Source organism: Capricornis sumatraensis, chromosome 23 (genome assembly GCF_032405125.1).
Source record: "Capricornis sumatraensis isolate serow.1 chromosome 23, serow.2, whole genome shotgun sequence".
NCBI classification, from domain to species: Eukaryota; Metazoa; Chordata; class Mammalia; order Artiodactyla; family Bovidae; genus Capricornis; species Capricornis sumatraensis.
In genome coordinates this window covers 19,173,895-19,198,685 of record NC_091091.1, presented here as the reverse complement: position 1 = coordinate 19,198,685, position 24,791 = coordinate 19,173,895, and the positions used below count along the sequence as shown (strand labels likewise).

The window sequence follows — 24,791 nt, the reverse complement described above, 5'->3', positions numbered from 1 at the left end:
CAGGGCAGAGTCCAGGAGATGGGCGCTGAGTCCCAGGCGACCCTGTCTGTCGGCGGAAGGGCAATGCTAAACGGCCCGAACAATATGGAGTTGTCCTGATGCTACTCCTCCGCTATATTTAGTTTCTCCCCTGAAATGACCTCAGGCAGCAGCAAAGCTTTGTGGTGTGGCAAAATCGGCCGTGTGTCCCCAACACCAGGGGAGGAGAACTCTGCTGGAGACACCGGATAGTAAATAGGAAAGAGAGTCTGTGGGATGCGGGAGTGGGGGTGGCAGGGGAGCAAGCTGTTGACACAGCTAGAGACAAAAATCTTTCCTTTGACCCCCTGGGCGGTGCAGGGAGGAGTAAACCTGCGACTCTTGTGCAGTGGGGGATGAACTTTGAGAGCCAGGTCCGCAGTGGAGGAGTCCCTGCTTCGCCCCAGGCTCTGGTCCCATCCGCTTGCAGGTGCTGGGTGCCTCTTCCTGAACCACTTCATTCATTGCACCCCTGTGGAAGGAACCAGCAAAGGTTCTCTCTGACCTAAACTCCCCATCTACTATTCGAGACCTTCCCCTGACCTTGGTGTACACAGCCGATTTGATTCTATTGCCTGAAAAACAAAAAGAAAGGCTAGAAAAGTAAATACCAAACAGGAATGGGGACTCTCTGGGTGGTGGGAATATGAAGGAGATTTTCTTCTTTGGACTTGATGATATTGTCCACATTTATTACTTAACCACATCCTACTTTTACAACAAAGAAAACTGTATTGCTTGCTTCTCCCTAACCTGAACCCCTTACTCAGATCACTAACCCTTCAGTAATCTCTCCTCACTCACCCTGCCCTATCCAACCTCAACTCTTCCTAAAACGTCTACATATTGCCTTTGTCTCTGCTTGTCTACACGGCATGATTTACCACCTGTCTACGCATTATCTTGCCTGAAATTATATCACACCTCTATTTGTCTTCGCTCCATTCCCTGGACTGTAAGCCACCATGGGCGATGAGACATACATATATAACACGTGTACACAGGAAGGAGGCAGGATGTACAGAATGGGTTTAGAGACAGTCAGACACGACTGGGCACACACGTACAGAAAAGACATGGGAAATAAGAGTCAGGCTGCCTGGGTCAGGTACTAGCTCCACCACTTCTGACTGCGGCAGGACAGGCCACAGATCAGTGGCTTGCCCTTTCTGAACCAGTTCCTCCAGCTGAATTCCCTATTAATGCCAATTCTCTTCTAAAAGGTAAGGGTGGATTCTGAGCAAGCCTGGCCACCCCACAGCTTTTGGATCATTTCACCTCTAAAACAGAGGCCCCAGACCCAGACTACAAAAGGGGTCCCCATCAATTCATAACCAAACCAGCATCAGCTGGTGAGCCAGACACCAGGGCAGCAGGGTTCGCAGGCTGAAGTCTCTCCTTGGATGTTTCCCCTGGGCCTCGGCCCCTGAACGCGCAAGAAGTGGTGCTGTCAAAGGAGCCGACTGAGCATCTCTGTCCGGGGCTTCAGGAAAATTTGCTTGAGGGCCAACAACGGGTTACACATCCAGGTCCTGGATCTTCCGTGGAACATATCTCAAAGCAGGGCAGAGCTAGGCTTTAGAGAGGAGGGGTCAGCTGCAGATTAAAGGCCCAATACAGCTTTCCTTCTGCCTGCGGACTCTTAAGACTAGCCCATCTGTTCCTCAGGGAGCAGGACCAAATAACAGTGCATACAGCATGTGGATGTTTCCCAAAAATCATTTGGGGCCTTCTAAAAAGCCACAAAAGCAGCAGGTTTCCAGTGAAATAAGGCCTCCCTTCTCCATGTCCGCCAGCCTAGCACTGGGCCACAAACAGGAATATCACACGGGGCCAGAGCCAGATGACCTCTGGGCTCTAAGAACTTGATATGAGAGGCCAGAAGGAAGAAAGGCAAAGAGCAAACAGAGCAGTCAACCTGGGGTGTAAACACGGCCATGCAGGGCATCATCAGCTCCCGGGGGCTGTCCCCTCAGCTCGTCCTGCCTCCTTGGTGTGCGTGGCATGAATCTGCCCACCCAGGTGCGCCTGTGGAAATGGGCTTGGGATAAATAAAAAAAGATCACAGGAGCTTGATACTATTCAGCCCATCACACTGTGAACTCCTAGAAGAAAGGAACTCTTCGCAATGCTTCCTGTGCAAACACCATGGACAAGGCAGATGGGGTGACTCTTTAGAGGCAGTTTCCCACAGCAGTTATGATACGGGTACCCAGGGTATAACTGCTAGGATTCAAATAGAAGCTGCAGCACTTTCGTGGAAAGGGTCTTAACCTCCCTGAGCCTCAGCTTCCTCGTCTGTAAAATGGAGGTAATTATGTCCACCTCCAGGGGCTGATGGGGAAATTGAAGACAGTGAGGTCAAACCCACAGTAGGGTGCCTAACACACATGGAGATTACCACACACAGAGGACTGGTTCCGGGGAGGGATGGTTCCTGGAGCTGCCGTGAGCGCTCATGAAAGGAAGTGCTCAGGCCATTTAACAGTCTATTTAGTCTATCTGGGGGGAACAGAACACACTGACTAAGCAAAAAATCCAATGCCATGTGCCATATCCCGCGGTACGGAGGCAGACACTGGGAGTATGGGGGGCAGGGAGAGATGAAAGGAGGGGAAAACCCATGAAGGCTGTTGCAAAGTGCTCTTTCTGGCATACTCAGGATACGCAGTGCAAGAACTGGCAGAAGCGGACTGTTTGAGAGTCATGGGCGGAAGAGATGTCAGTAAACCAGCTATACCTGTTTAGGGCCTCGTTAGCCCTCAGTTGAAACTGACGGTGAGGCAGGTGTCGCATGGAAGGAAGGCAGGGCTGAGCACTGAAAACACAAGTCTGGCATCTGAATCCCTTCACGTTTCACCATGTGACCCTGGGCATGACAGTTAATGCCATGGAGCCACTCCCCTAATACGAGGACAGTGTCACTCCCGGCGAATTACCAGGAGGACTGGGGATGTGCATGAAGCACCTACTGTGGTGCTTGCCGCGCAGCTGGCGCTCGATAAACAGCAGGGTATAATAACTACAGAACAGCTGCTTTTGAAGCCAGTTGCAGGGGGGTGTTTACCAAATGTGGAAAAGTGGGCCTGCTGTGGATGCCTATCACCACCTTCTTGGAAATTCATGGAGGAGGTGCCAGGGTCCCGGAAGTAAGCCCCAGTGGACCCAGACAGGTTCTGCCAAGCTGAAGCTGGGTCACAGCACCTGAGGGCACTCCTGAGCCTTGACCCACCTGGCAACAAGTTCCTATCTGTTCCAGAGAGGCCAGAAAAGTAGCCACTGGTTGTTGCTGGAATTAGCAAGAGTATGCTGGAAGCTGCAAGAGATCTGTAACTTACAAGAGTGGAAGTCCTCGGGTTTCCGTGAATGCTTCACATTTTTAAAAAATGAGGCTAGATTCAAGGCTGCCTCTATAATAATCACTCTTGTGCAACTTGCTTCCGATTTTGCTTTCCTGAATGAGTGAGTGGAGTTATAAGAATGGTAAATAGGCAGGGTACACAGCAGAAGGTAGGTTTTGTATATGAGCTTCACTGGCCATATATCTCAACTGGTGGAGGGAGAAGAAGACTGGGGACAGCTGGCTTAAACACTGTGCCAAGCATGGTGATAGTAATAAAAAAATAACAACTACCATTAACTGAATATTTTAACATGTCCCAGCTACCACTCTGAGGGTTTTTATGCGTTTTAACTCATTTGATCCTCATGACAGTCCTGTGGAATAGGTACTGTTATCTCCATTTGACAGATGAGAAAGGTAAGGCTCCCAAATCCAAAATAACTTGCCCAGGTTACACAGCTAATGAGCTGGAGGAGCTAGGATAATAGAATGCAAATGGATACAAAATGAATAAAATATTTGTCACAACTGTGATAATTACCTGTTATCAAAAGAAAATCTCCATCTCATCAATGCCTTCTTTGAAAGATCTCATATTTTGCACATCAAAAGATATTCATGGGGACTTCCCTGGCGGTCCAGTGGCTAAGACTCCACATTCCCAATGCAGGGGACTGGGGTTTACTTCTTGGTCAGGGAACTGGATCCCACATGCTGCAACTAAGACCCAGTACAGCCAAATAAATAGATATTTTAAAAAAAGAAAAGAAATTCATGGTCAGCGCTTGCTATACACTCAGTGCAGAGGAAGGGCCAGAGGGTGCACCAGAATCAGACTTCCCAAGTTGGGGTAGAGAAGACTACACTCTGCTCTTTCCAACACTCTGAGCTGAACAAGAGTCAGCAGAATACAAGCCCCCAAAGGAACAATGAACTTGGCCTTGGTTACTGTCATTAATGACCCACTGCCATCATTGGCTAAGCATGTGCTATACATAAGCACAGTGGTCATCACTCCATACACATCATCACCTTTAATCCCTGACTACCTAAGCAGTCTACTCTTGTCCCCATTTCACAGATGCAAAAAACGAGGCTCTGATCTCAGGCTTCCTCACCACAGTGAGACAGCAGAGGAACCACTACCTCCCACGGCTTCTGCCTCTCTGCCATTTATTCGTCAACAACTTTGGATAGCTCTTAACATCCCAAGTCTCCGTAACCTCATCCATAAAGCTGGAAAAATGATTCCTGCTCTGACTACCTAACAGAATTGTTGTGAGGATCAAATGAGACATAACATTTGAGAAAGCACTTTGAAAATGGCAAACTGCTGAACATAGCAAGGGATCATTAGTCTTATTAATTACAAAGAGTAACACCTGATCCAGCGAGCACTTTGCTAAAGTGACTCTCTGCTGCCTCTTTTCCCTTGGGAATTTGGGGATAATTCAGAGCCTGCAGAGCCGGGGCACTCTTTTCTGCAAGTCCTTGGCATCTGGGTGCTGGGAAGTAGAGGTTCCTTCTGGGAGGAGAGGGAGGAAACAACGTTGTTTGCATTCTGCTAATGTTTTTCTCCAGGAACACTACAATGGTTGAGGTTCTACTGCTTCCACTGTCAAAAAACATTCAACGCATTTACTAGGCACCTACTGTGTGCCAAGCACTAGATCCGATGGATGCATGGGGCCCCTCAGGAAATGAAAGGAGGAGGCAAAAGCCATAGTCCTGGAGCTCTGCAGACTTCACAGTTCCCTCCCAGATTCATGTCCCGGTGGGGGCAGGCTGTGGGGGTGGGGGTGGGGGTAGCGTGGCAGCACATGGAGTGAGCTCAGGGCACCGAAATTTTCAAGTCAAAGTACTTAAACTGAGTTCCAGTTCTGTGTCTGCTCAGCCTCGTGACCACCAGAAATCAACTTACATTCCTGACTGTGGTGGCTTTCCTTTATGTTGGGTAGGAATGTTCCCATAGGCAAAATGAGAAGAATCAAATGCATGACTGACTGACCCTGGTAAGCAGGGTGCCTGAAGGTGCTCAATAAGAAGCTCTTATTTACAAAACAAAACAAAATCTTGCTCCCTTCCTCCCAATCTTGAACTATATAGGGGCTGAAGCTCAGGCTCTCAAATCAGGCCCTGCAGTTTACAAGTTGAATGGCCTTAGGGAGGGGACATTACCTTTCTAAGACTCAATTTCTTCCTCTGTAAAAAGGTGATAGTAGTATCCACCCATAGGAGGGTTGTGAGGATTAACCAACATACTGCAGTTGATGCTGCTAGCACATGGTACACACCCAGCAAAGGTGAGCTGTTGCTAATCGCCCCTCTCCTTAAAACAACAGAATTTCAAGTCCACAGGCTCACCTCTAAGATCCAGGCTGCCTGGTACGGGCCTGGCTGCCTAGGCTTCAGCTCTAGTGCCAGCCTCCCAGAGGAAACAGGCACCAGTGAAGCGCCATCCCCACCCCCTACTGTCTCCACACCACACCACACCCCTTTTCCCAACAGGTCCCCCTTTCCCAGGGCAACCAAGGCCACAAGTTGAGGGGCTGTGGCTGGGTAAAGGTGTGGGGACACCTTGAGGTCGGTTCCCCATTCCTGTGGGCTCAGAAAGCAGAGAGATCTTGCCCCCAACAGCTTAGAGAAAAGCACATGGCCTGGAGCAGCTGACAAACACACCAGGATGCCATGTCTCTAAAAGACCCTCTCCCTTCCACCCATCCCAAGTGCTCCCATCTGAACCACAGTCCTGCATCTCTGCGCAAAAGGGAACACTCCATGAGGAAGACAGCATCAATGTTCTTTGGGAGCCACGTGAATTGTAACAACCCAGAACTGCTTTGCTTAATCGGAAGCCACTATTCACCTATCCCAGCCACTGACCACATTATTAGAAACCCAGAAGCAAGTGACATTCTGAGTGACCAGAAAAGATGTCACAAAATCTACCCACCCAAGCTCCTGGACTTCCCTCTCTGGAGGGGCCCTCAGGCTTCTCTTTGAGCCCGTCTACTATGGGGCTTTCCAGATGGCTCAGATGGTAAAGAATCTGCCAGGTTCGATCCCCGCGTTGGGAAGATTCCCCCAGAGAAGGGAAAGACAACCCACTCCAGTATTCTTGCCTGGAGAATTCCTTACACAAAGAAGCCTAGTGGGCTACAGTCTGTGGGGTTGCAAAGAGTTGGACACGACTGAGCGACTGACACTGACTAACTCTCTGCGTACAGTTCTAACCATCTCTGCCCTCTGTTTCCCCAGGAAGCCAGAGGGGCTGCTATGTGAGCCTGGGAAACGCTATCTCAAGAAGTGACCACTACGCGGAGATGCCACTGCACCCCTACTGGGACGGTGACTATTAAAAAGATGGAAAATAACAAGTATTGGTGAGCATGTGGAGAACTTGCAATCTCTGTGCACTATTGGTGGGAATATAAACTGATGCAGTGGCTCAGCAAAACAGGACAGCAGTTCCTCAAAAAACTAAACATGGAATTAACATACAATCCAGCAGTTCCACTTCTAGATATTACACAAGAAAACTGACGGTATCGAACAGATACTTGTACAACCCATGTTCACAAAAGCATTATTCCCAACAGTCAAAAGGCAGAAACAGCCCAAGTGTCCATCAGCAGACAACAGATAAGGAAAATGCGGCATAGACATACAGTGGAGTTCAGCCCTAAAAAGCAGTGGAAGTACAATGTGGATAAACCTTGAAGGTATAACGCGGAGTGACACAAAAGGAGTAATAGTGAATGATTCCACTTCTAAGTGGTACCCAGAGTTGTGAAATTTCATAGAGGCAGAAAGCAGAATGGTGATTGCCAGGGGCTGGGGAAGGGGTGAATGGTGAGTCTGTGTTTGACGGGTACAGATTTTCAGCTGGGGAAGATGAAAAAGTTGTGAAGATGGATGGTGGTGAAGGCTGTACCGTAACGCCAAGTGCTTAACGCTACAGAACTGCACACTTAAAAGTTGTTACAACGGGATATTTTATGTTGCATATATTTAACCACAATCTATTTGACTGTGGGCGGGGTGGAGGAGGAGAAGTGACACTGATTACCAGGGAGAGGACAGAGCAACAGTTTTGGACGGGAACATGAACCCCAAAAGCACAGCAGCTGGGAACCACCATATCGTTTGGGGCCCACTGCCCTATCGTCTCAGAAACCTGGGGGCCGCGCACTGTCATGAACACAGCAACTGATCTGCAGGACTCACTCTTCTCCTTCAGAGCCCAGAACAGGGTTCGGGAGCCTCCCCACACCAACAGTGCTTGGGCCCTTGAGGCAGACCACTGTGTAAGGGGCTCTCCCTTGTCAATCTACCTTCCACCCGCCACCAGTTCACCCCTATCTTCTGTCGGAGATAAAGGCTCTTCAGAGAAAGAGGCTTTTGTGGTCCCTCCCCTCCACCAAGCAGGTGCTTTGTACATACAGGTATGCGCCCTACTCCCCTGAGCTGCAAAGAGGAGGTTATTCATGCTCGGCATACTTTGCTTAGAAGGGTATCATCCGTTTCAGAAAGATTCTCATCCAAAAATAGTTTTTAAACATTTCTTTTATAGTTTTGCTCTTTAAAAAAGAGTAAGCTTCAGTGATCTGGGGAAAATCACTGGCTATGGTTTTTGTGTGTAAAAATCCTATAGCTTTGAATAATAGGAACTTCATACATTCACAAAGTCTCTTTTCATACAGGATCTCACTTGATTCTTACAATGTCTCTGGGAGCTGAGCAGGGCAGCAGTTATCCCATGGTACAAATGAGGAAACTGAGGCTCAAAGAGATCAAGAGGCCTGTCCAAAGCAGCACACACAGCTAGGACGGAGCAGAGAACTAAGACCTCATTTCCCTTGGATGCCAGATGACACTCTGGATTAGAACCTCACATTTGAGCAGACCATTTAGCCATGAAAGTAATTTTAAAAACAATGTTTGATTGTTTTATCCCCACAGCATCTCTGAAATAAACTGGAAATATCATCTTTTTTTTTTTTAACAGATGATCAACTGAGCAAAAAACAAATGACTTGCCCAAGTGCACCATTCAAGAAAGTGGCAAAGACACTATAGTCCCTCCCGTTGAATGCACTTGACCTTGACCACTTCCCTTACAAACTTAACCTTGCCCACAATTTCTCTTTTTTTTTTGGCCATGCCACACTTAGCATGTGGCATCTCAGTTTCCGGACCAGGGATCAAACCCAAGCCACTTGCAGCAGAAGCTCAGAGTCGCCAGATGGCCAGGGAAGTCCCCTATCCACAATTTCTTGACCTTAGCATACTCAAAACTTCAAGCAGCCCATGCAGTTTTTATATAGGTTGCACCATATTTCTGTGAACTTGGCAGGGAGTAGACATACCTTTATTCTCTTTTTAATGGCTGGGGAAAAGAAAAAAGGTTAAAGAAATCTTTAAGTTCCTTTTCAGCTCTAAAATTCTATGATTCTAAAAATTCCCCAGCAAGTCAATTCAATGTGTAGAGAGGCCTGGAATCCACTTCACCCGCCTTCTGGCCTCACACTCTATCAGACCTCCCCATGTCCACCCTTGAGTTAATGGCCGCAAAAAACATGTGTGCCTCGGAGAAGAGCCCACTCCTACATAGATGCGCACACAAAATGACAGGAAAGTGTTACTGCTTGGCTGGGACTGTGGTAAGTGGCTTCATCCTGTCCTCCTCCTTCAGCCCCAGGATCTCCTTGCAAGAGGCCCCCAAACGGTGGGGAATTATATCCTAGGTATCTGAGAGCTTCTCCAGGCCTGGGTCAAGACAGAAGCCAGTCCCAGGAACAGAATACCACTTTGAGGCTGCAGTTAAATCTGTTCATTAGGATACACCCATCCACCTAACACCCACCTAAGATGAGATAGCAATCAGGACTGCTCCCTCCTGCTCTTCCACAGACCTTACAAGTCTGTTCTACACACTAACTTCATCCAATAAATATTTATTAGGTACCTGCTCCATGACAGGCACGGATCTAGGTGCCATAGAACAAATAAGAATCTCGGATTGCACAGAGTAGGGGAGATAGCCAATGTCAGGTGCGGGAAGTGACAGGGAGAAAAATAAAATAGGGAAAAGGTGGAGATAATGCTGAGAGCAGGCAGTGGAGGGAAGGGGATCAATTTTAAAAAGGATGGCCTGGGAGGGCGTGACTGATGAGACGTGGCGAGTCTTGGAGGGGGAGAGGGGGAAACCCATTTAGCTATTAGAGGGTGGCAGGGGAATGAAGAGCCAGAGAAGGCTGAGGAAAGGCAAGGTGGTGAACATCCTCTCATGCCTTGTAGGCCAACACAAGGACTCAGGATGAGATGGGGAACAAAGGAGTAACAGAATCTGACTTACAGTTTGCAGCATCTCTCTGGCTGCTATGATGAAAATAGTCTGTCGGGAGACAAGGGAGGAAGCAGGAAGGTCAGTTAAAAGGCCGATGGGTAGCTTAGACCAGGATGAAAGTAGTAATGATGGTGAGAGTCAAGTGCTGGATATATTTAAGGTGAAGTCAACAGGATTTATTGATTAAATGGATGTGGGATTGAGAGAAAGGGAGGAGCCAGGGATGATGATAGAATTTTGGGGGGTCTGAGCAACTGGAAGAATGAAATCATCATCAGCTGAGATGGTAAAGAATGGGAGAATGGGGACAGGCGGTGAGGGTGGGAGGGTTCATTCTGTTTTGGACACATTAAACTGAGAAGACTTTTAGACATAAGATGTGTTGAGTAGGCAGCAGAATATACATGGCTGGAGTTAGACCAAATGGGTTGAAATGATATATGTGGGAATCACCAGCACATATAATAATACATAATTGTATGTATTATCATACAGGATCTCCATGTATGGTCAGATTGTTTACTGTCTGCCCCCCCCCCACCCCAAACTATAAGCTCCATGAGACCAAGGACCATGTCAGTTCACACTCAGCAAGGTACCTGGCACTCGGTAAATATTTACTGAGCAAATGGAGAAGTTGCCCAATTACTCCCTTAAGAATAGTCACAGCAGCCCACACAACGAGAAGTACACTCTCTTGTAAGCACAGCGCCAAGCCCAGCCAGGCCAAAACAGGGCCTTGGGTCTGTCCACCCCGAGCTTGAGATTCCAGAATGTAAGTGGATATGCTTGGCACATCACAGATATCTGGGTTTCAGCCTTGCCACATTCTCAAAGGGTGGAGCTGGGCAAGAGACCTGCCTGTTCTACCACATCAACTTCTCCCTGGGATGGGCAGGGGAGGGGCTCCCTCGCCCACTCACAGGCAGAGAGACTGCATCTATCCAGGGCACAAGCACAGGCTGATGAGAGCCCCCCAGAGGGGTCATTCCCCTCCTTCATGTATTCTCTGAAGTTTGAAAAGACCACTCAGCACCTGAAGGCGAGAACACAGACCTACTGGGAACATATTGCAAGTAATAGGTGAGGAAAAAAAAAAAAAGTGACAACCCCAAATCTTGATGAGATGAGAGCACTGCCTAATCCTTCTAGCTAAAGCAAGACTCCCTGACCATGGGCATCGTGTCTCTGCTTCACCCACCAAATGACCAGGAAGAGATAACTATGGCCAATGAGTGACATAACCAGGCCTAAGATTTCAGCTCATTAACTTCCCAGTTTAGAATCGCTACCTTTGTGGAGATGATTAAAAACAGCTCTGTAGTCCCCTCCCTTTCTGATATAATGCAAGTGCAACCCTAAGACAGTTGATGACTCGCTCAGGGTTACCCAGCTACAGGCCCAGGACTAGAAGGAGGGTTTTAGCCTTCTGTTGAGAGCTTCTTCAATGACAAAGGAGGGGTAAGAGTTACAGTGGGAGTTTTAGGCATTAGTCTTATAACATAAAATTATGTCCTAGTCAACACGGAAACTACAGGTGTCATAGGAAACACTAGGTACACGCTGTGAAGTTAAGAATGGTTCCTTCGCTTGTACCAAATTTGTCATCCTCCAGGGTTCTGCTTGGCTTTGGACTTCACGAATAAAGCTGTTCACAGCAGGACCCACAAAAGTGAAATAAAGATACACCAGCAGATTTTCTTTTTTTAATGCAGACATATACCTCAGTAAAATGTTAAGATGAAATTTTTATTTATTTATATCTAATTTTGGGGGGCTGAGCTGTGAAGCTCATAGGATCTTAGTTCCCAGAGATTGAACCTGAGTCACAGCAGTGAACGTGCTGAGTTCTAACCACTGGATCACCAGGGAATTCCCGTGCAAGTTTTTAAAATCAACAAAAATTGAGTGCTTCCTCTGTACAAGTCATTGTGCTAAGTGCCTAGTGTGTGTGTGTATGACACTATGAATGAGTGAGAGAGGCAAACACACACACATACAAGGTCTTGAAGGCTTGTAGTGCTGTTGCTAATAGAAGACTATAACATCAAAGAACTGTCTAATAATATGGAGTGGATCACTGTTAAGTAAGTGGCATAAGGCAACTCAGAAACAGCAACTCTATCTGCTGGGGGATCTGGGGGATTTGTCAGGCAAGGTGCTTCTAGAAAGATAAGGGATTGGAGGTGGACCTTGAAGAGAAGAAAGGCTCTTGATAAGAAAGGGGAAAGGGCATGAGCAAACACAGGTGACCTTAATGTCAAGGAAGAGAAAGAAATTGTGTCATAAAAGGAAGGACTGGACCAGACCTGAACAGCCGTGGAAGTTAAAGTTCTTGCAGGAGTGGGAGGTGCAGAAAGATTTCTGAACATAAAACTACAGAGACTGGAATAGGTGAATTTAACAGACGTCTTCTGGGATACCAGCGTGTGTAGGCATTGGATGAATGACTGAAGATGTACTTGTCTCTGCTGGGAAACTAACTTCAGCCTGGGAGATGAGCTGGCTTTGAGGTAACAAGGAGCAGGTCTGTAAGACCTGCTGAGTGAAGAACTAGCAGGTCCCAGAGAATGACTCCTCCAGGTCATGGAGGCAAAGAAAGTTAGCAGAGAGGGTTCCTCAAAGTATAAGTTTAGACAGCTGGAAGAATGGAAGCGTATAGGGAAGCTAGTTGAAGGCGGGGAGACACAGAGCTGGTTTAGAAGCATTGACTCTGAAGTTAGTTACATCAGTGTCCAGTACATGAGTCTGGAGTTGGAGAGGCAATAGCTGAAGATAGAGTGTAGGTGTCTTTCCAATGGACAAAGAGTTGTGGGTCTAAGATTTATCTGGGAGGGAGACGAGAAAAAAAAAGAATGTAAAACTGAACCTTGGGAATTTCCCAGGTGGTGCAGTGGATAAGAATCTGCCTGCCAATGCAGGGGACATGGGTTCCATCCCTGGTCTGGGAAGAGTCCACATACCTCAGAGCAACTAAGCTCTGCACCACAATTATGGAGCCTGCGCTCTAGAGCCGGTGAGCTGCAACTACTGAAGCTCCTGAGCCCTAGAGCCTGTGCCTGGCAACAAAAGAATCCCTTGCAATGGGAAGCCCTCACATCACAAAAGAGTAGCCCCCTACTCCCTGCAACCAGGAAAACCCAGCACAGCCAAAAATAAGTAAATACATAAATTAAAAAAAAAACCAAACAAACAGAACCACGGTGTCCCACACTAGGAGGTGATGGTGGGCCTGAGTGATCAGAGAAAAACCAAAATGCCAAGGAAGGAAAAGTTTTTGCCAGGAGGGTAGTTTCAAAGGGGAGAAGGTTGTCAACAGTAAAAAAAAACAAAACAAGACAAAAAAAAAACCCTACTAATCAATTACATACACTGAGCACATAAATAATAAGTATTTGTTGAATAAATGAATGAAAGAAAGCCCTTGGATTTGAGAACCCTCTTTCCACGTCAGAAGAATGGCTTGTGTTGCCCTCAGACAAATGGATTTCAATGCTAAATTTTATGTCATCCTCCCTATAAAAAACATGTTGCTTCTTGCACAAGTCATCCTGTCCAACACACAGACATCCTTTCCCGCTTTCCCCTTGTTTCCCCTCATTTTCATTCCCAGTTTCCGAAACTCAAGCAGCACAAACCTGTGGTGTCAAAGGAGACAGGAAACAGCAAGCAGAGTTTCTACTTCATTAATAACTCTGCCTGTGGCTCCTCTTACATAAAGGGATATGTGGCAACTGAGTAAGAGACTGCGTTCTAATCCCAGCTGCACTACTAACTAGCTGAGTGGCTGAGGACAAGTTGCTCAAATTCTCTGGATCTGGGCTTTTAATATAGCCATGAAGAGGTAGGTCTATCTGGACTCTAGACAAGTTTCGAAGGTCTCCTTGAGCTCTAAAGTGTGCGATTTTATCATTCTCAGAAGGTCCTTGCAACACTCTCTAAGAAGGAAGTGAAGTGAGTACCTGACCCGGGGAAACGACCGCCAGACCTCTTACCCAGGCGGAGCGCCAGGATAGGAGGAGTGTACCCAGAAAGTGAGAAGGCGCTGCCGGCCCTCGCGGATCACCAGCGAGCAGATCCCATCCCCAAGGTTGGGAAGGTCCCAACAACCCGAGCGCGATTCCCACCCCGCACCCCACCTTTCCTAGACTCCCAGACGGCCCGGAGGCTCTCAAAAGCCCTGCGGGAAAAATAAAGATTTCTTTCCCAGAGTCCTGCGCTGCTTTTTGCAAGTCGGATTCCAGCAGACATGATCTGCAGCCTGATAATGACACAGTCTTTGGAAGGGGAGACTGTGCTCGTCTCGCTCGCTCAGAGTTCTGAGGACGCCTGGGCGCCCGCGCCGTGCCCCGACGTGCGGGCTTCCGACCACGGCCCCGCGGCCAGGCCAGCTGCGCCCCAGCCCGGGGCCCTCCTTCCCTCCGTCGGCCCCTCAGCGGTCTGCAAACATTTCCTGCCCCTGCCCCAACCCCCACCCGGAGCTTCCCAGTTGGAGCGAGTTGGGCTCGCAGACGGGTCAGGACTCGCGGTTGCCCCAACTCAGCTTCCCCGGCCACGGGGGCTGGGAAGGGCGGGGGGGTCCCGCCTGGCTCGGGAGCAGCCATCGGGGAAACCCAGGCGCCAGGAGCTGCCGGAGGTCTCTCGGGAAGCCCAGGTCTCCCGCAAGGAGGAAAACTAGCTGGGCGCCGACGACCCTGCTCCCTTCCCCGTCTTACCTGCTCGCTTGCGGGGGTGTCCTGGGGCGGTCGGCCTCTCCCGGCGCTGTCTCCCCACGCAGTTGCCCATGCTGGCTCTTCAGCCGGGCCCCATGCACCGGAGGCGGCGGGCTGATCAGCTGCTCCGCGCTCCTGCCCCGGACGGCGACGTCCCGGGTCAACGGCTCCTGCTGCCCGGCATCGGACGCTCACCAATCTCCCCCCGGGCGCGCTCTATCCCGGCACCGGCTTCGCCACAAACTTTGCGGGCGAGGGGAGAAAGGGAGGTGGCCGACTCTCCAGCACAGTCCCAGGTGGCCGGGCCAGGGGGGCCCGCGACGGTACCCTGGCGAAGACCAGCTCCGCTGGAGGGGCGGAGAGAGGGGGCGGGCACCGCCGCAGCTACTCCCGGCTAGCTCGGGGCTCCCAACTGGGGCCGGCCTCCCGCAGCCTGTCACTCACCTGCCTAACCCCGCCCCAGCCCAGCCCCGCTGCCTGCCGCCGGCTCGCGGTGCCCGCGCCGCCGCTGCCGCCGCCCGCCCCAGGTGCGCATGTGACCGACGGCACCGCCCCCTTGGGCCGGGCCTGGTTTTCTCATTGGTTTCCCCCAGGGTGCGGGCCGCCCCCTCGGCCCCACCCAGCCAGGTGCCCGCCCCGCCGCCCGTCTCCCGGGGAGCTGGGCCGGGAATTATTCGCCCTCAATGGCCCCCGGCTGCGTGCCCGGCAGCAGCCTTCCCTTCCCTGAGCCACCGCCCCGACCCCAGGCCCCGCCCCTGGGGAGGGACCGTCCCCATCCCTCCCGGGAACTGCCTGGCCTGGAGCCGGCAGACACGTGATCCAGGGAGCGCCCCGCCCCTCAGCCTTCGCCAGGCGATTGGCTCGGGGAGGCGCGTGCGCTGAGAGACCCGGCCGGTGCCACCGCCCACTTCCCCTCCCGCGGTCTCCAGTTCGCGTCATGGCCGCCGCCGCGGCTCTGGAGGCGGTGGCGCCTCTGGGCGCCCTGTGGGGCCTCGTGCAAGACTTCGTCATGGGTCAGCAGGAGGGCCCCGCTGACCAAGTGGCTGCAGGTACGGCAGACGGCGCCGCACGGCTTCCGCTTTGGGACATCCAGGAGGGAGAGGCCTCAGCAGAGGCGCCTGGAGGGAAGACAGTAAGGGACGGCGGTGACTTTGAGAGATTGGTCCGGGGCTGGTTGTGAGCACCGCATGCTTGAGAGCCATAACAAATTGCGAGTCGCTTGCAGTCTTCCTTAAAACGCCCTTACGCCCCTCGTCTCGGTTTATTGCCACTCTGTGCGCCGGCCGCGGTTAGGAGAATCAGTACGGTTTCAGAGATGAGGAAACTGCTGCCCAGCGAGGGCATGAGACTTTCAGATGAGGCCGGTGGAGGAGCTGGGATTCGGACCCAGGTCCTCCAGTTTAGAACCAGGGGCTCGTGCCGCGAAAGCACGTTGTTTCTATGAAGTTGACGTAAGAAGCATCATCTTCAGCGGCATCGGCTCGAGTCGCGTGGCATGTTGGGAGTGGCCGGGCGGCCGGATCTCTGACTGGCTATAGTTGCAGAGGGGAGGAGAGACACCTGTTTAGGAGGAGTTTGAGATGTTCTGCGTATCCCTCTTGAGGCTTACCCTCCGTTTCTTGTTAAAGTTCTTGATTAATTTGCTTTGTGACATTTTAATGTGGTGCAATTGGTGCTTGTTTTTATCTTTTCCCCAGAACTCCTGTTTCCCGCTTGTGATTAGTTTAGGAATCTCTTAGTTCTGGCAGCTTATCTAAGATTTGAATAAAACAAATTACAGATTTCCTTGGAATTCTGAGACTTCACTCTTTTAGGGGGAAAAAAAAACCCTCAGTAGTTATTGAATGTTAGAAGGCCTTCAGACCTGACATTTAAGTAATATAACACAAAGTAATATTGTCAGTACAGATGACTTTAATTTTTGGAAATTTTGCATGTTTTAGGGAGAAGTAAAGATACATTTCTCTTGAAAACTGAACATAATCACTTTCAGGATGTGTGAAAAATGAACAAAGTGAATTTGTCAGAAGCATAAACCATTGATCCTTAGTGATATCCCACTTTCACTCAATGCTTCCACAGTTATCTAACACATTTTTCAAACATGATGCAAAGTTATATATAAATACAAATTACACTAGATCTGTGACTGCCAGGGACTTACAATGTAGTGGGAGAGGCAGTCATGTAAACAGTACAATACACCATGAAAAGGACTGCAGGAGGTATTTGCAGGGTGACATGGAAACATCAAGGAGCAAATGAATCCCTGATGCAGTCATTCCACTAAGCTAAACTTCTTACAGCTTTGTGCACTATGGAGTGTTGTCAGTGCTTATAATTAACAACTGCACGGTGTTATCAGTGTCATTTCCCCCAATGTTTTATTATTAAAATTTTCAAACATCCAGCAAAGTCTTAATAATTTTTTCAAAGACACACACCCACTGCCTAGATTCTACCATTAACATTTTAATATAATTTGCTTTATCATGTATCTGTCCATCATTTAAATTGCAGCTATGAGTACACCTCCCTCTGACTGCTTTGGTATGCATGTCATTAACTAGGGTTTGTTTAGTTTATTTTGGTATAAAGTTTGTATTCAGTGAAGTGTACAACTCTCAAGCATACATTCATTGATTTTGAAAAATGCATACACCTACCAGTTACCAAGATAAAGAACATTACTATAAAAAGTGTTACTTGTAACTCTTTCCTTTCCCGCTTATACATTATGAACAAAGTAATGTAGGGTTTTCAAATTCAGAACACATTTGAGAAGCCAGCATGAATAAGGACTGCCAAGTTCTTAAAATGTTTTTGTAAAATTTGTATTTTTTATGCCTGAAAAAAAGTGGCCTAAACTATTGTCTAGTTTAAATTTAACTCAGCTCAGCTAGGTCTGTAATACTAGCCCTGTTGTAATTTAATCCTCCTGATTAGGAAAGGAGGTTAGTAATAACAGATAACTAACCGAGGGGTTATAATAGATAAGGTTGAAAAGGTTTGGTGGGGTTGAATGATGCCTAACCTTGGATTCTAAGCAGAGGAATTTGAATGACCTATTGTAGGCAATTGGAGTCAGTGTAGATCCTTGAGCAAGAGAGTCATATAGTGAAGGTGAATTTGAGAAGGATTAAGTTGGTATTCTTAATCTTATATCACAGGTTTAGTTAGAGTTGTTGAAGGGTGACAGAGTTTTGAAGCATCCCCAGAATAAGATCCCACTCCAGTACCCTTGCCTGGAAAATCCCACGGAGGGAGGAGCCTGGTAGCCTGCAGTCCATGGGGTCTCAAAGAATCAGACACGACTGAGCGGTTTCACTTTCACTTTTCACTTTCATGCATTGGAGAAGGAAATGGCAGCCCACTCCAGTGTTCTTGCCTGGAGAATCCCAGGGATGGGGGGAGCCTGGTGGGCTGCCGTCTGTGGGGTTGCACAGAGTCGGACACGACTGAAGTGACTTAGCAGCAGCAGCAGCAGAATAAGATATGCTTTCTAATCCTCCAGCCTAAGTCAAGCTTTGTGATTGCTGAAAGGGACCAACTTTCTATTCAGCTACTCACAGCAGCAGCGTCCCCTACAAATTGTAACTGCAGAAGGAACACCCTGTGATTACAAAGGTAGTTACCACCAACTTTGTTTTGCATTTGAGTTCCTGATGAAAGTAGGTGTCAGATGCAGAGGGTGCAAATGATGGAAGAGAAATGACTTGGCAGCCTAAGGGTTAAAGACTTCTCAGCCAGGCATTCAGTGGCTGCCACTTCCCTCCTGGATCTTTAGTTCCAGGCAGCAGCCTTGATTTGCTGTTCCCCTAAGTGCTTTCCTTCCCAGATCCCTCCACTAGCTCCATCTAATTCAAGTTAGACCTGGGATTAAAGGCCCAGTTTGAGTGCTCAGCGTCTGCCCCCAAGTGTCTCCTTATCCTCTAGGCAGACATCATCTCATACTTCAGAATCTTGGTGAAACTTATTTCTCAACCACTCATACTTTTTACCTGACTTTAGTAGCTACTTCTGTACACATCTCCATATCATACCCTACTGTAGAGTCCCTCTGGAGACTAGCAAAAGTAGGTAGTATAAGAGATGAATAAATGAATAAGAGATGTTGAAGGAAGAATTTATGGAATTTGAGGCCTAACTAGTTACAGGGTGAGAGAGGACTCTTAAGATGATCTCAAGAGTTTGAGCCTGAGGATGAGCAAAAGAAAAGTACTATGTCCAAAAATTGGGAAAAGAGATTTTGAACACGTTGGCCTTACAGGTGATGGATATAAAATTTTTTCCTCTTATTTGGATTTGCTTTCATTTCAGTCTTCATTGTATTTTCCCACCTTTGTGGTTCCATGAGGAGACCACTATTCTTGAAATCAGAAGGCTGTTAAAGAAAAATAAATATAGTTCTGAGAAAAGTGTGGCAGCCTCAGCAGAAAGGGAATTTTGAGAACTTGATAGGAACTGAGTACCGACTGGGATTTCTCTCTCCTGTTCCTTTACATCCTCCCCCCTGCCCCCTTGGCTGCTACTCAAGAGGCTGCACCTCCATCGGACAGAAGTGTGATTGTGCATTCTATGTCAGTGCTCATGTAAATACTCCTTTGACGACTCCTCAGCGCACCACATGAACTGGTGCCCCGCTAAGGAAAGAGTGGGTAGTTAGCAGGTGCTAGTAGGTTCATTTTTAGAGAACAGATCTTGAACACATTGGAAAAACTTAGATCTACCTAAATAGGGAGAGAAGCTTACATTTATTTTTCCTTATGCCTGTGAGACTGCCGTTAGGAAAATTAACTTACTGGCTTCTTTCATTCCTGGAGTTCAAGTGCATATTTAACTTCCAGGTATTCAGGTGTTTTTCATTTGGAAGAACTAATCACTTAAAGTCAGTGATGGGGGGTTCCGTCCCTGGTCCTGGAAGACCCCACACGCCATGGAGCAACTGAGCCCGTGCACCACAGCTATTGAGCCTGTCCTCCAGAGCGCAGGGACCACAACTCCTGAATCCTGCGTGCCCTAGACCCTGTGTTCCACAACAAGAGTGTTAGTCGCTGTTGTATCCAGCTCTTTGCGACCCCGTGGACTGTAGCCTGCCAGGCTCTTCTGTCCATGGGATTCTCTAGGCGAGAATACTGCAGTGGGCTGCCATTTGCTTCTTCAAGGGATCTTCCCGACCCAGGTATGAACCTGGGTCTCCTGCACTGCAAGCAGATTCTTTACCGTCTGAGCCACCAGGGAAGCCCACCAACAGGAGAGGCCACGAAAACAAGAAGCTCGTGCAGTGCAACAGGAGAGCAGCCGCCCGCTCTCTACAGCTAGAGAAAAGCTCATGCAGCCCTGAAGACGCAGCACAGCCAAGTAAATTGAATTACATTAAAAAAAAAATTTTTAAGTAAATAAAGTTAGTGATAGATGGTCCCATGTGGGCTTCCCTGGTGGCTCAGATGGCAGAGAATCTGCCAGCAATGCAAAAGACCTGGGTTCGATCTCTGGGTTGGGAAGATCCCCTGGAGAAGGGAACGGCTGCTACTCCAGTATACACTTAAGAATTTTACTCCTAAAGAATGCTTAAAGGGACATGTAAAAGGGAGTAATTTTGTTTTGGAAATCAAGGAAGCCTTCACAGGAGGAGTTGCAGTTTGAGCTGGATCTTGAAGAGTTGAAGTTCCTCAGACTGACAAGGGTAAGAAAGAGGCATTCCAAACCAAGGGAGCATGTCTTCAGGCTTGAGGATATGGAAGAGCTTCTCATGTTGAGAACTCATGTGACTGAATGATAGGAGCTATGATGAAAGGTGAGGCTGGAGGAGACTGAGGGCTAAATCGTGAATGACATCAAGCCAAGGAGTTAGGTCTCAGGCAGTGAGGAGCAAATGGAGATTGGTGAACAGATAATTAATTGTGCCTTTTTTTTTTTTTCCTTTGGGCTGTACCACATGGCATGTGGGATCTTAGGTTCTCAGACTGGGGATCAAACCCGTTCCCCCTATCATGGAGACTCGGAGTCTTAACCGTTGGACCGCCAGGGAAGTCCCCATTTTTTTCCTTATTTTGTATGACTTTTGTACTTCTCTTTTATGTTGGTGCTGCATTAATTCAACATGAAGTCTTTGTGAAAGGATGAAGATTGAAGGGCCGTGCTAGGAGGATTTGCCCGTATACTGGGATTCAAGAGATCACGTGCATATGGACGTTTCTTTGTAATTACTGATATAAAGCAGCCGGTGTTGTAGTAATATATACTGAATGCTGAAGAGGTCTTTTTCATTTATAAAATGTGAGGCAGGCTACAAGAGTGAGATTGACTATAGGGAGCATGAGGGGAGCTCTGTCTGGTGATGGAAATATTCTGTGTCTTAGTTTGGGTGTTGGTTACTCTAGGTATACTTTTGTTAAAACTAATCAAATTATACATGTCACTGTGTATAAAGTTTACCTCAATATTTTTTTAATGAAACATTAGAGGTGACTGAATGGGGCCTAGGAGTCAAGTCTTTGTCCTATAGCATTTGAGGTATTTCCGAAGAGAGACTCTAGCCGAGCATCCACAGGGGCTCTGACGGTCTTGCTGGAAAAGAACGCTTCGGTTCCGTGATATTCTTTGCTAGTAAGGGCTGTCAGGCCCCTGTGGCTTCCCGCATGCTAACCCTTGTGGCTGCTACTGAAATTTGTTTTCAGATGGGTTTTTCAGCAGAGCTTCCTGGGTTCTGTCCAGGAGATTCCAGAAAAGTACCCTTTTCCACCCTCCCAAGTGGTACCATAATTTGTAACCCGGGAATGGGTCTGTCTCTTAAGTATTGCCATCACAGGATGGGGTGTGGAACCTAAGTCTCAGTGCCTTGGTTTGTCCTGTTAGTCCAGCTGCTGCCCCTTCCCCCACCCCACTGCTTGCAGATTTTGTCCCTTGGCTCTTTCTCAGGAGCAGGGGCAGCAGCTGGGCCTTCCACATCCTGGCACGAGTAAGGCTAAGAGTGCCTGATGTCTAAATTGGTGCCAGTCACGAGCTGTGAATCCCAACTAGAGCACTCCCTTCCTCAGTCAGATTGGGCTTCTTACTCTAGTACCAGATTACACTTCTGCCCAGCTCAGCTCACAGCTATTGTTCAGAGACCACACACTTAAGGGGAACTGGAGTTTCGTTTTCTCAAGCCTCTTCTTCACTTAGCCAAAGTCTGGTCTTGGCGAGAACTGACTAATTAGGTCTTGTATTTAAAGGTAGGTGGGTTAAGGACCCAGAACAGACTGTGGAAGTAATTCCCTGATTGCCACACTTTATTGAGCTAAAACTCCTCTACATTAATCAAACACGTAGAAGATTGCTAACCTTTCACTCTTAGTTGCTCCTTTGAAAATTTCTCCTATAATAATTCTGTTAGATCTAAGTGAATTACCATTGTGCTGTTAAAATTGCGTTTTCAAAAATATACTCACATAATATACTCACGTGGTACAACATTCAAAAGGTGCAAAAAGACCCACCGTGAGAAGTCTTCCTTTCATCCCAGGATGGCATGCAGGTTGTGGCAGATGAATTACCTGTATTACTCAGTTCAGTTCAGTCGCTCAGTCATGTCTGACTCTGTGACCCCATGGGCTGCAGCATGCCAGGCTTCCCTGCCATCACCAACTCCTGGAGTTTACTCAAACTCATATCCATTGAGTCTGTGATGCCATCCAGCCATCTCATCTTCTGTCGTCCCCTTCTCCTCCTGCCTTCAATTTTTCCTAGCATCAGGATCTTTTCAAATAAGTCAGTTCTTCGCATTAGGTGGCCAAAGTATTGGCGTTTCAGCTTCAACATCAGTCCTTCCAATGAACACCCAGGATTGATCTCCTTTAGGATGAACTGGTTGGATCTCCTTGCAGTCCAAGGGACTCTCAAGAGTCTTCTCCAACACCACAGTTCAAAAGCATCAATTTTTCGGTGCTCAGCTTTCTTTATAGTCCAGCTCTCACATCCATACATGACAACTGGAAAAACCCCAGCTTTGACTAGATGGACCTTTGTTGGCAAAGTAATGTCTCTGCTTTTTAATATGCTGTCTAGGTTGGCCATAATTTTTCTTCCACGGAGCAAGTGTCTTTTAATTTCATGGCTGCAATCACCACCTGCAGTGATTTTGGAGCCCCCCAAAATAAAGTCTGTCACTGTTTCCACTGTTTCCACATCTATTTGCCATGAAGTGATAGGACCAGGTGCCCTAATCCTAGTTTTCTGAACGTTGAGCTTTAATACCAGTTTTTCACTCTCCTCTTTCACTTTCATGAAGACGCTCTTTAGTTCTTCTTCTCTTTCTGCCATGAGGGTAATGTCATCTGCATACCTGAGGTTATTGATATTTCTCCCGGCAGTCTTGATTCCAGCTTGTGCTTCATCCAGTCCAGCATTTCTCATGATATACTCCACATATAAGTTAAATAAGCAGGGTGACTATACAGCCTTGACGTACTCCTTTCCCAATTTGAAACTAGTCTGTATTATTATACTACTCGTGTATGATATATCCTCACTAAAGGGAGCCTTTTGATGAAAGTGAAAGAGGAGAATGAAAAAGTTGGCTTATAGCTCAACATTCAGAAAACTAAGATCATGGCATCCGGTCCCATCACTTCATGGCAAATAGATGGGGAAAGAGTGGAAACAGTGGCTGACTTTATATTTTGGGGCTCCAAAATCACTGCAGATGGTGATTGCAGCCATGAAATTAAAAGACGCTTACTTCTTGGAAGGAAAGTTATGACCAACCTAGACAGCATATTAAAAAGCAGAGACATTACTTTGCCAACAAAGGTCCATCTAGTCAAGGCTATGTTGTGGATATGTGTGGATATGAGAGTTGGACTATAAAGAAAGCTGAGCACCAAAGAATTGATGCTTTTGAACTGTGGTGTTGGAGAAGACTCTTGAGAGTCCCTTGGACTGCAAGGAGATCCAACCAGTCCATCCTAAAGGAGATCAGTCCTGGGTGTTCATTGGAAGGACTGAAGCTGAAACGCCAGTACTTTGGCCACCTGATGCAGAGAGCTGACTCATCTGAAAAGACCCTGATGCTGGGAAAGATTGAGGGCAGGAGAAGAAGGGAATGGCAGAGGATGAGATGGTTGGGTGGCATCACCGACTCAATGGACATGGGTTTGGGTAAACTTCAGGAGTTGGTGATGGACAGGGAGACCTGGCGTGCTGCGGTTCATGGGGTCGCAAAGAGTCGGACACAACTGAGTGACTGAACTGAGCTGAAAGGGGACATGGAGGGCAAGCTGATTCAGTGTTTGAAAAACAATATTTTGTCTGGAAACTGTTTCAGGCTGAAGGCAAAACTGCCCATAAGTACTGTGCTCTGCTTATGAATTTGTTTCTCACAGAGGTTGACAATTCCAAAAGTAATTTATAGCTACACTAGGGTTGAAAAGAATAAAAAATGGTAGATAATGGGAGCCAAGTTGCTCACTGTCCAAGAAACAAATTATAAATAAGCAAAGGGGAAGGCTAGAATGGACCCTGTGGTACTATATTAGAGTGGAGACTCTAGTATAATCTTTTATTTAGTTTGATATATATGGATAGGTACAGAAATAATGATAATGTGTGTATACACATAAGTTAGAATACGTACATATATTTCCCAGCTCTCTCTGCCGAGAAGGGCCTAGAAGCAGTGATATCACAGTAGCAACGAGTGCAGCTACTTCCATATGTTGGTTTTTAATACCATTCTCCAATAAAAAGAACCAGGACTTCTTGGGGCAAAGGCTGATTTAAGGATTGGGGTAGGGAAATTACAACATGAACCTTTAGTATTTTGTAGTGCCAAAAGGTAAGAAAGCATTGTAAAAAAATAAAAGGATAGGGTATGTCAAAGGGATGCTGGTGCCAACCAGTGTAAAAAAAACTCCTGATGGCTAAAGATAGAAAATTGAGCAACGAAATAGCCTAGTATTGGATTATAACCCAAGGCATAAAATATGCATGAGCCTATGCTGATATAAATAACTGAATAAATGAAGGGACGAGATGAATCTTCCTTAGAATAACTCCAAATAACATAGATAAGTACCCCTTCTTCTAAGAAACGGAGCTTAATCTCCCCTTTGTCCTAAGTCACTAAGTGTGGACTCTGGACTTAGTGACTCCCTTCCAAAGGAAAGAATCCGGGAAAACGAAAAATAATAACTGTATGCGTGGTGCAGAGACTTGCTGGCACTACCTTAACCAAGTGGTCAGAGTTAAAATCACCAGTGGTAAGTCGTGTTGATACATTGTACCTATGATAGGATGCGATGAGGAAGGCCCTTTACCTCTGTGCTGTTATTCTTACCCGACTCCATAGCCCCAGGATAAACACGAGGAAAACATTAAAAAAAAATTC

At 47.5% G+C, this 24,791-nt stretch overlaps 2 protein-coding genes across 6 annotated transcripts in view; one reads left to right on the top strand and one right to left on the bottom strand.

Moving 5' to 3' along the window:
- The window catches only part of UBTD1 (ubiquitin domain containing 1), a 50,889-nt gene extending 36,079 nt beyond the window's left edge, over positions 1 to 14,810 (bottom strand). The window contains exon 1 of the mRNA XM_068961591.1: positions 14,426 to 14,810. Within this exon, the coding sequence (XP_068817692.1) occupies positions 14,426 to 14,495 (70 nt within the window). The 5' untranslated portion in view covers positions 14,496 to 14,810. The remainder of the gene's footprint in view (positions 1 to 14,425) is intronic.
- Positions 14,811 to 15,359: 549 nt separating this feature from the next.
- Positions 15,360 to 24,791, top strand: part of MMS19 (MMS19 homolog, cytosolic iron-sulfur assembly component) — a 33,426-nt gene continuing 23,994 nt past the window's right edge. For all 5 annotated transcript variants that reach the window (XM_068961706.1, XM_068961708.1, XM_068961704.1 and 2 more), the window contains exon 1: positions 15,360 to 15,471. In XM_068961706.1, the coding sequence (XP_068817807.1) occupies positions 15,360 to 15,471 (112 nt within the window). The remainder of the gene's footprint in view (positions 15,472 to 24,791) is intronic.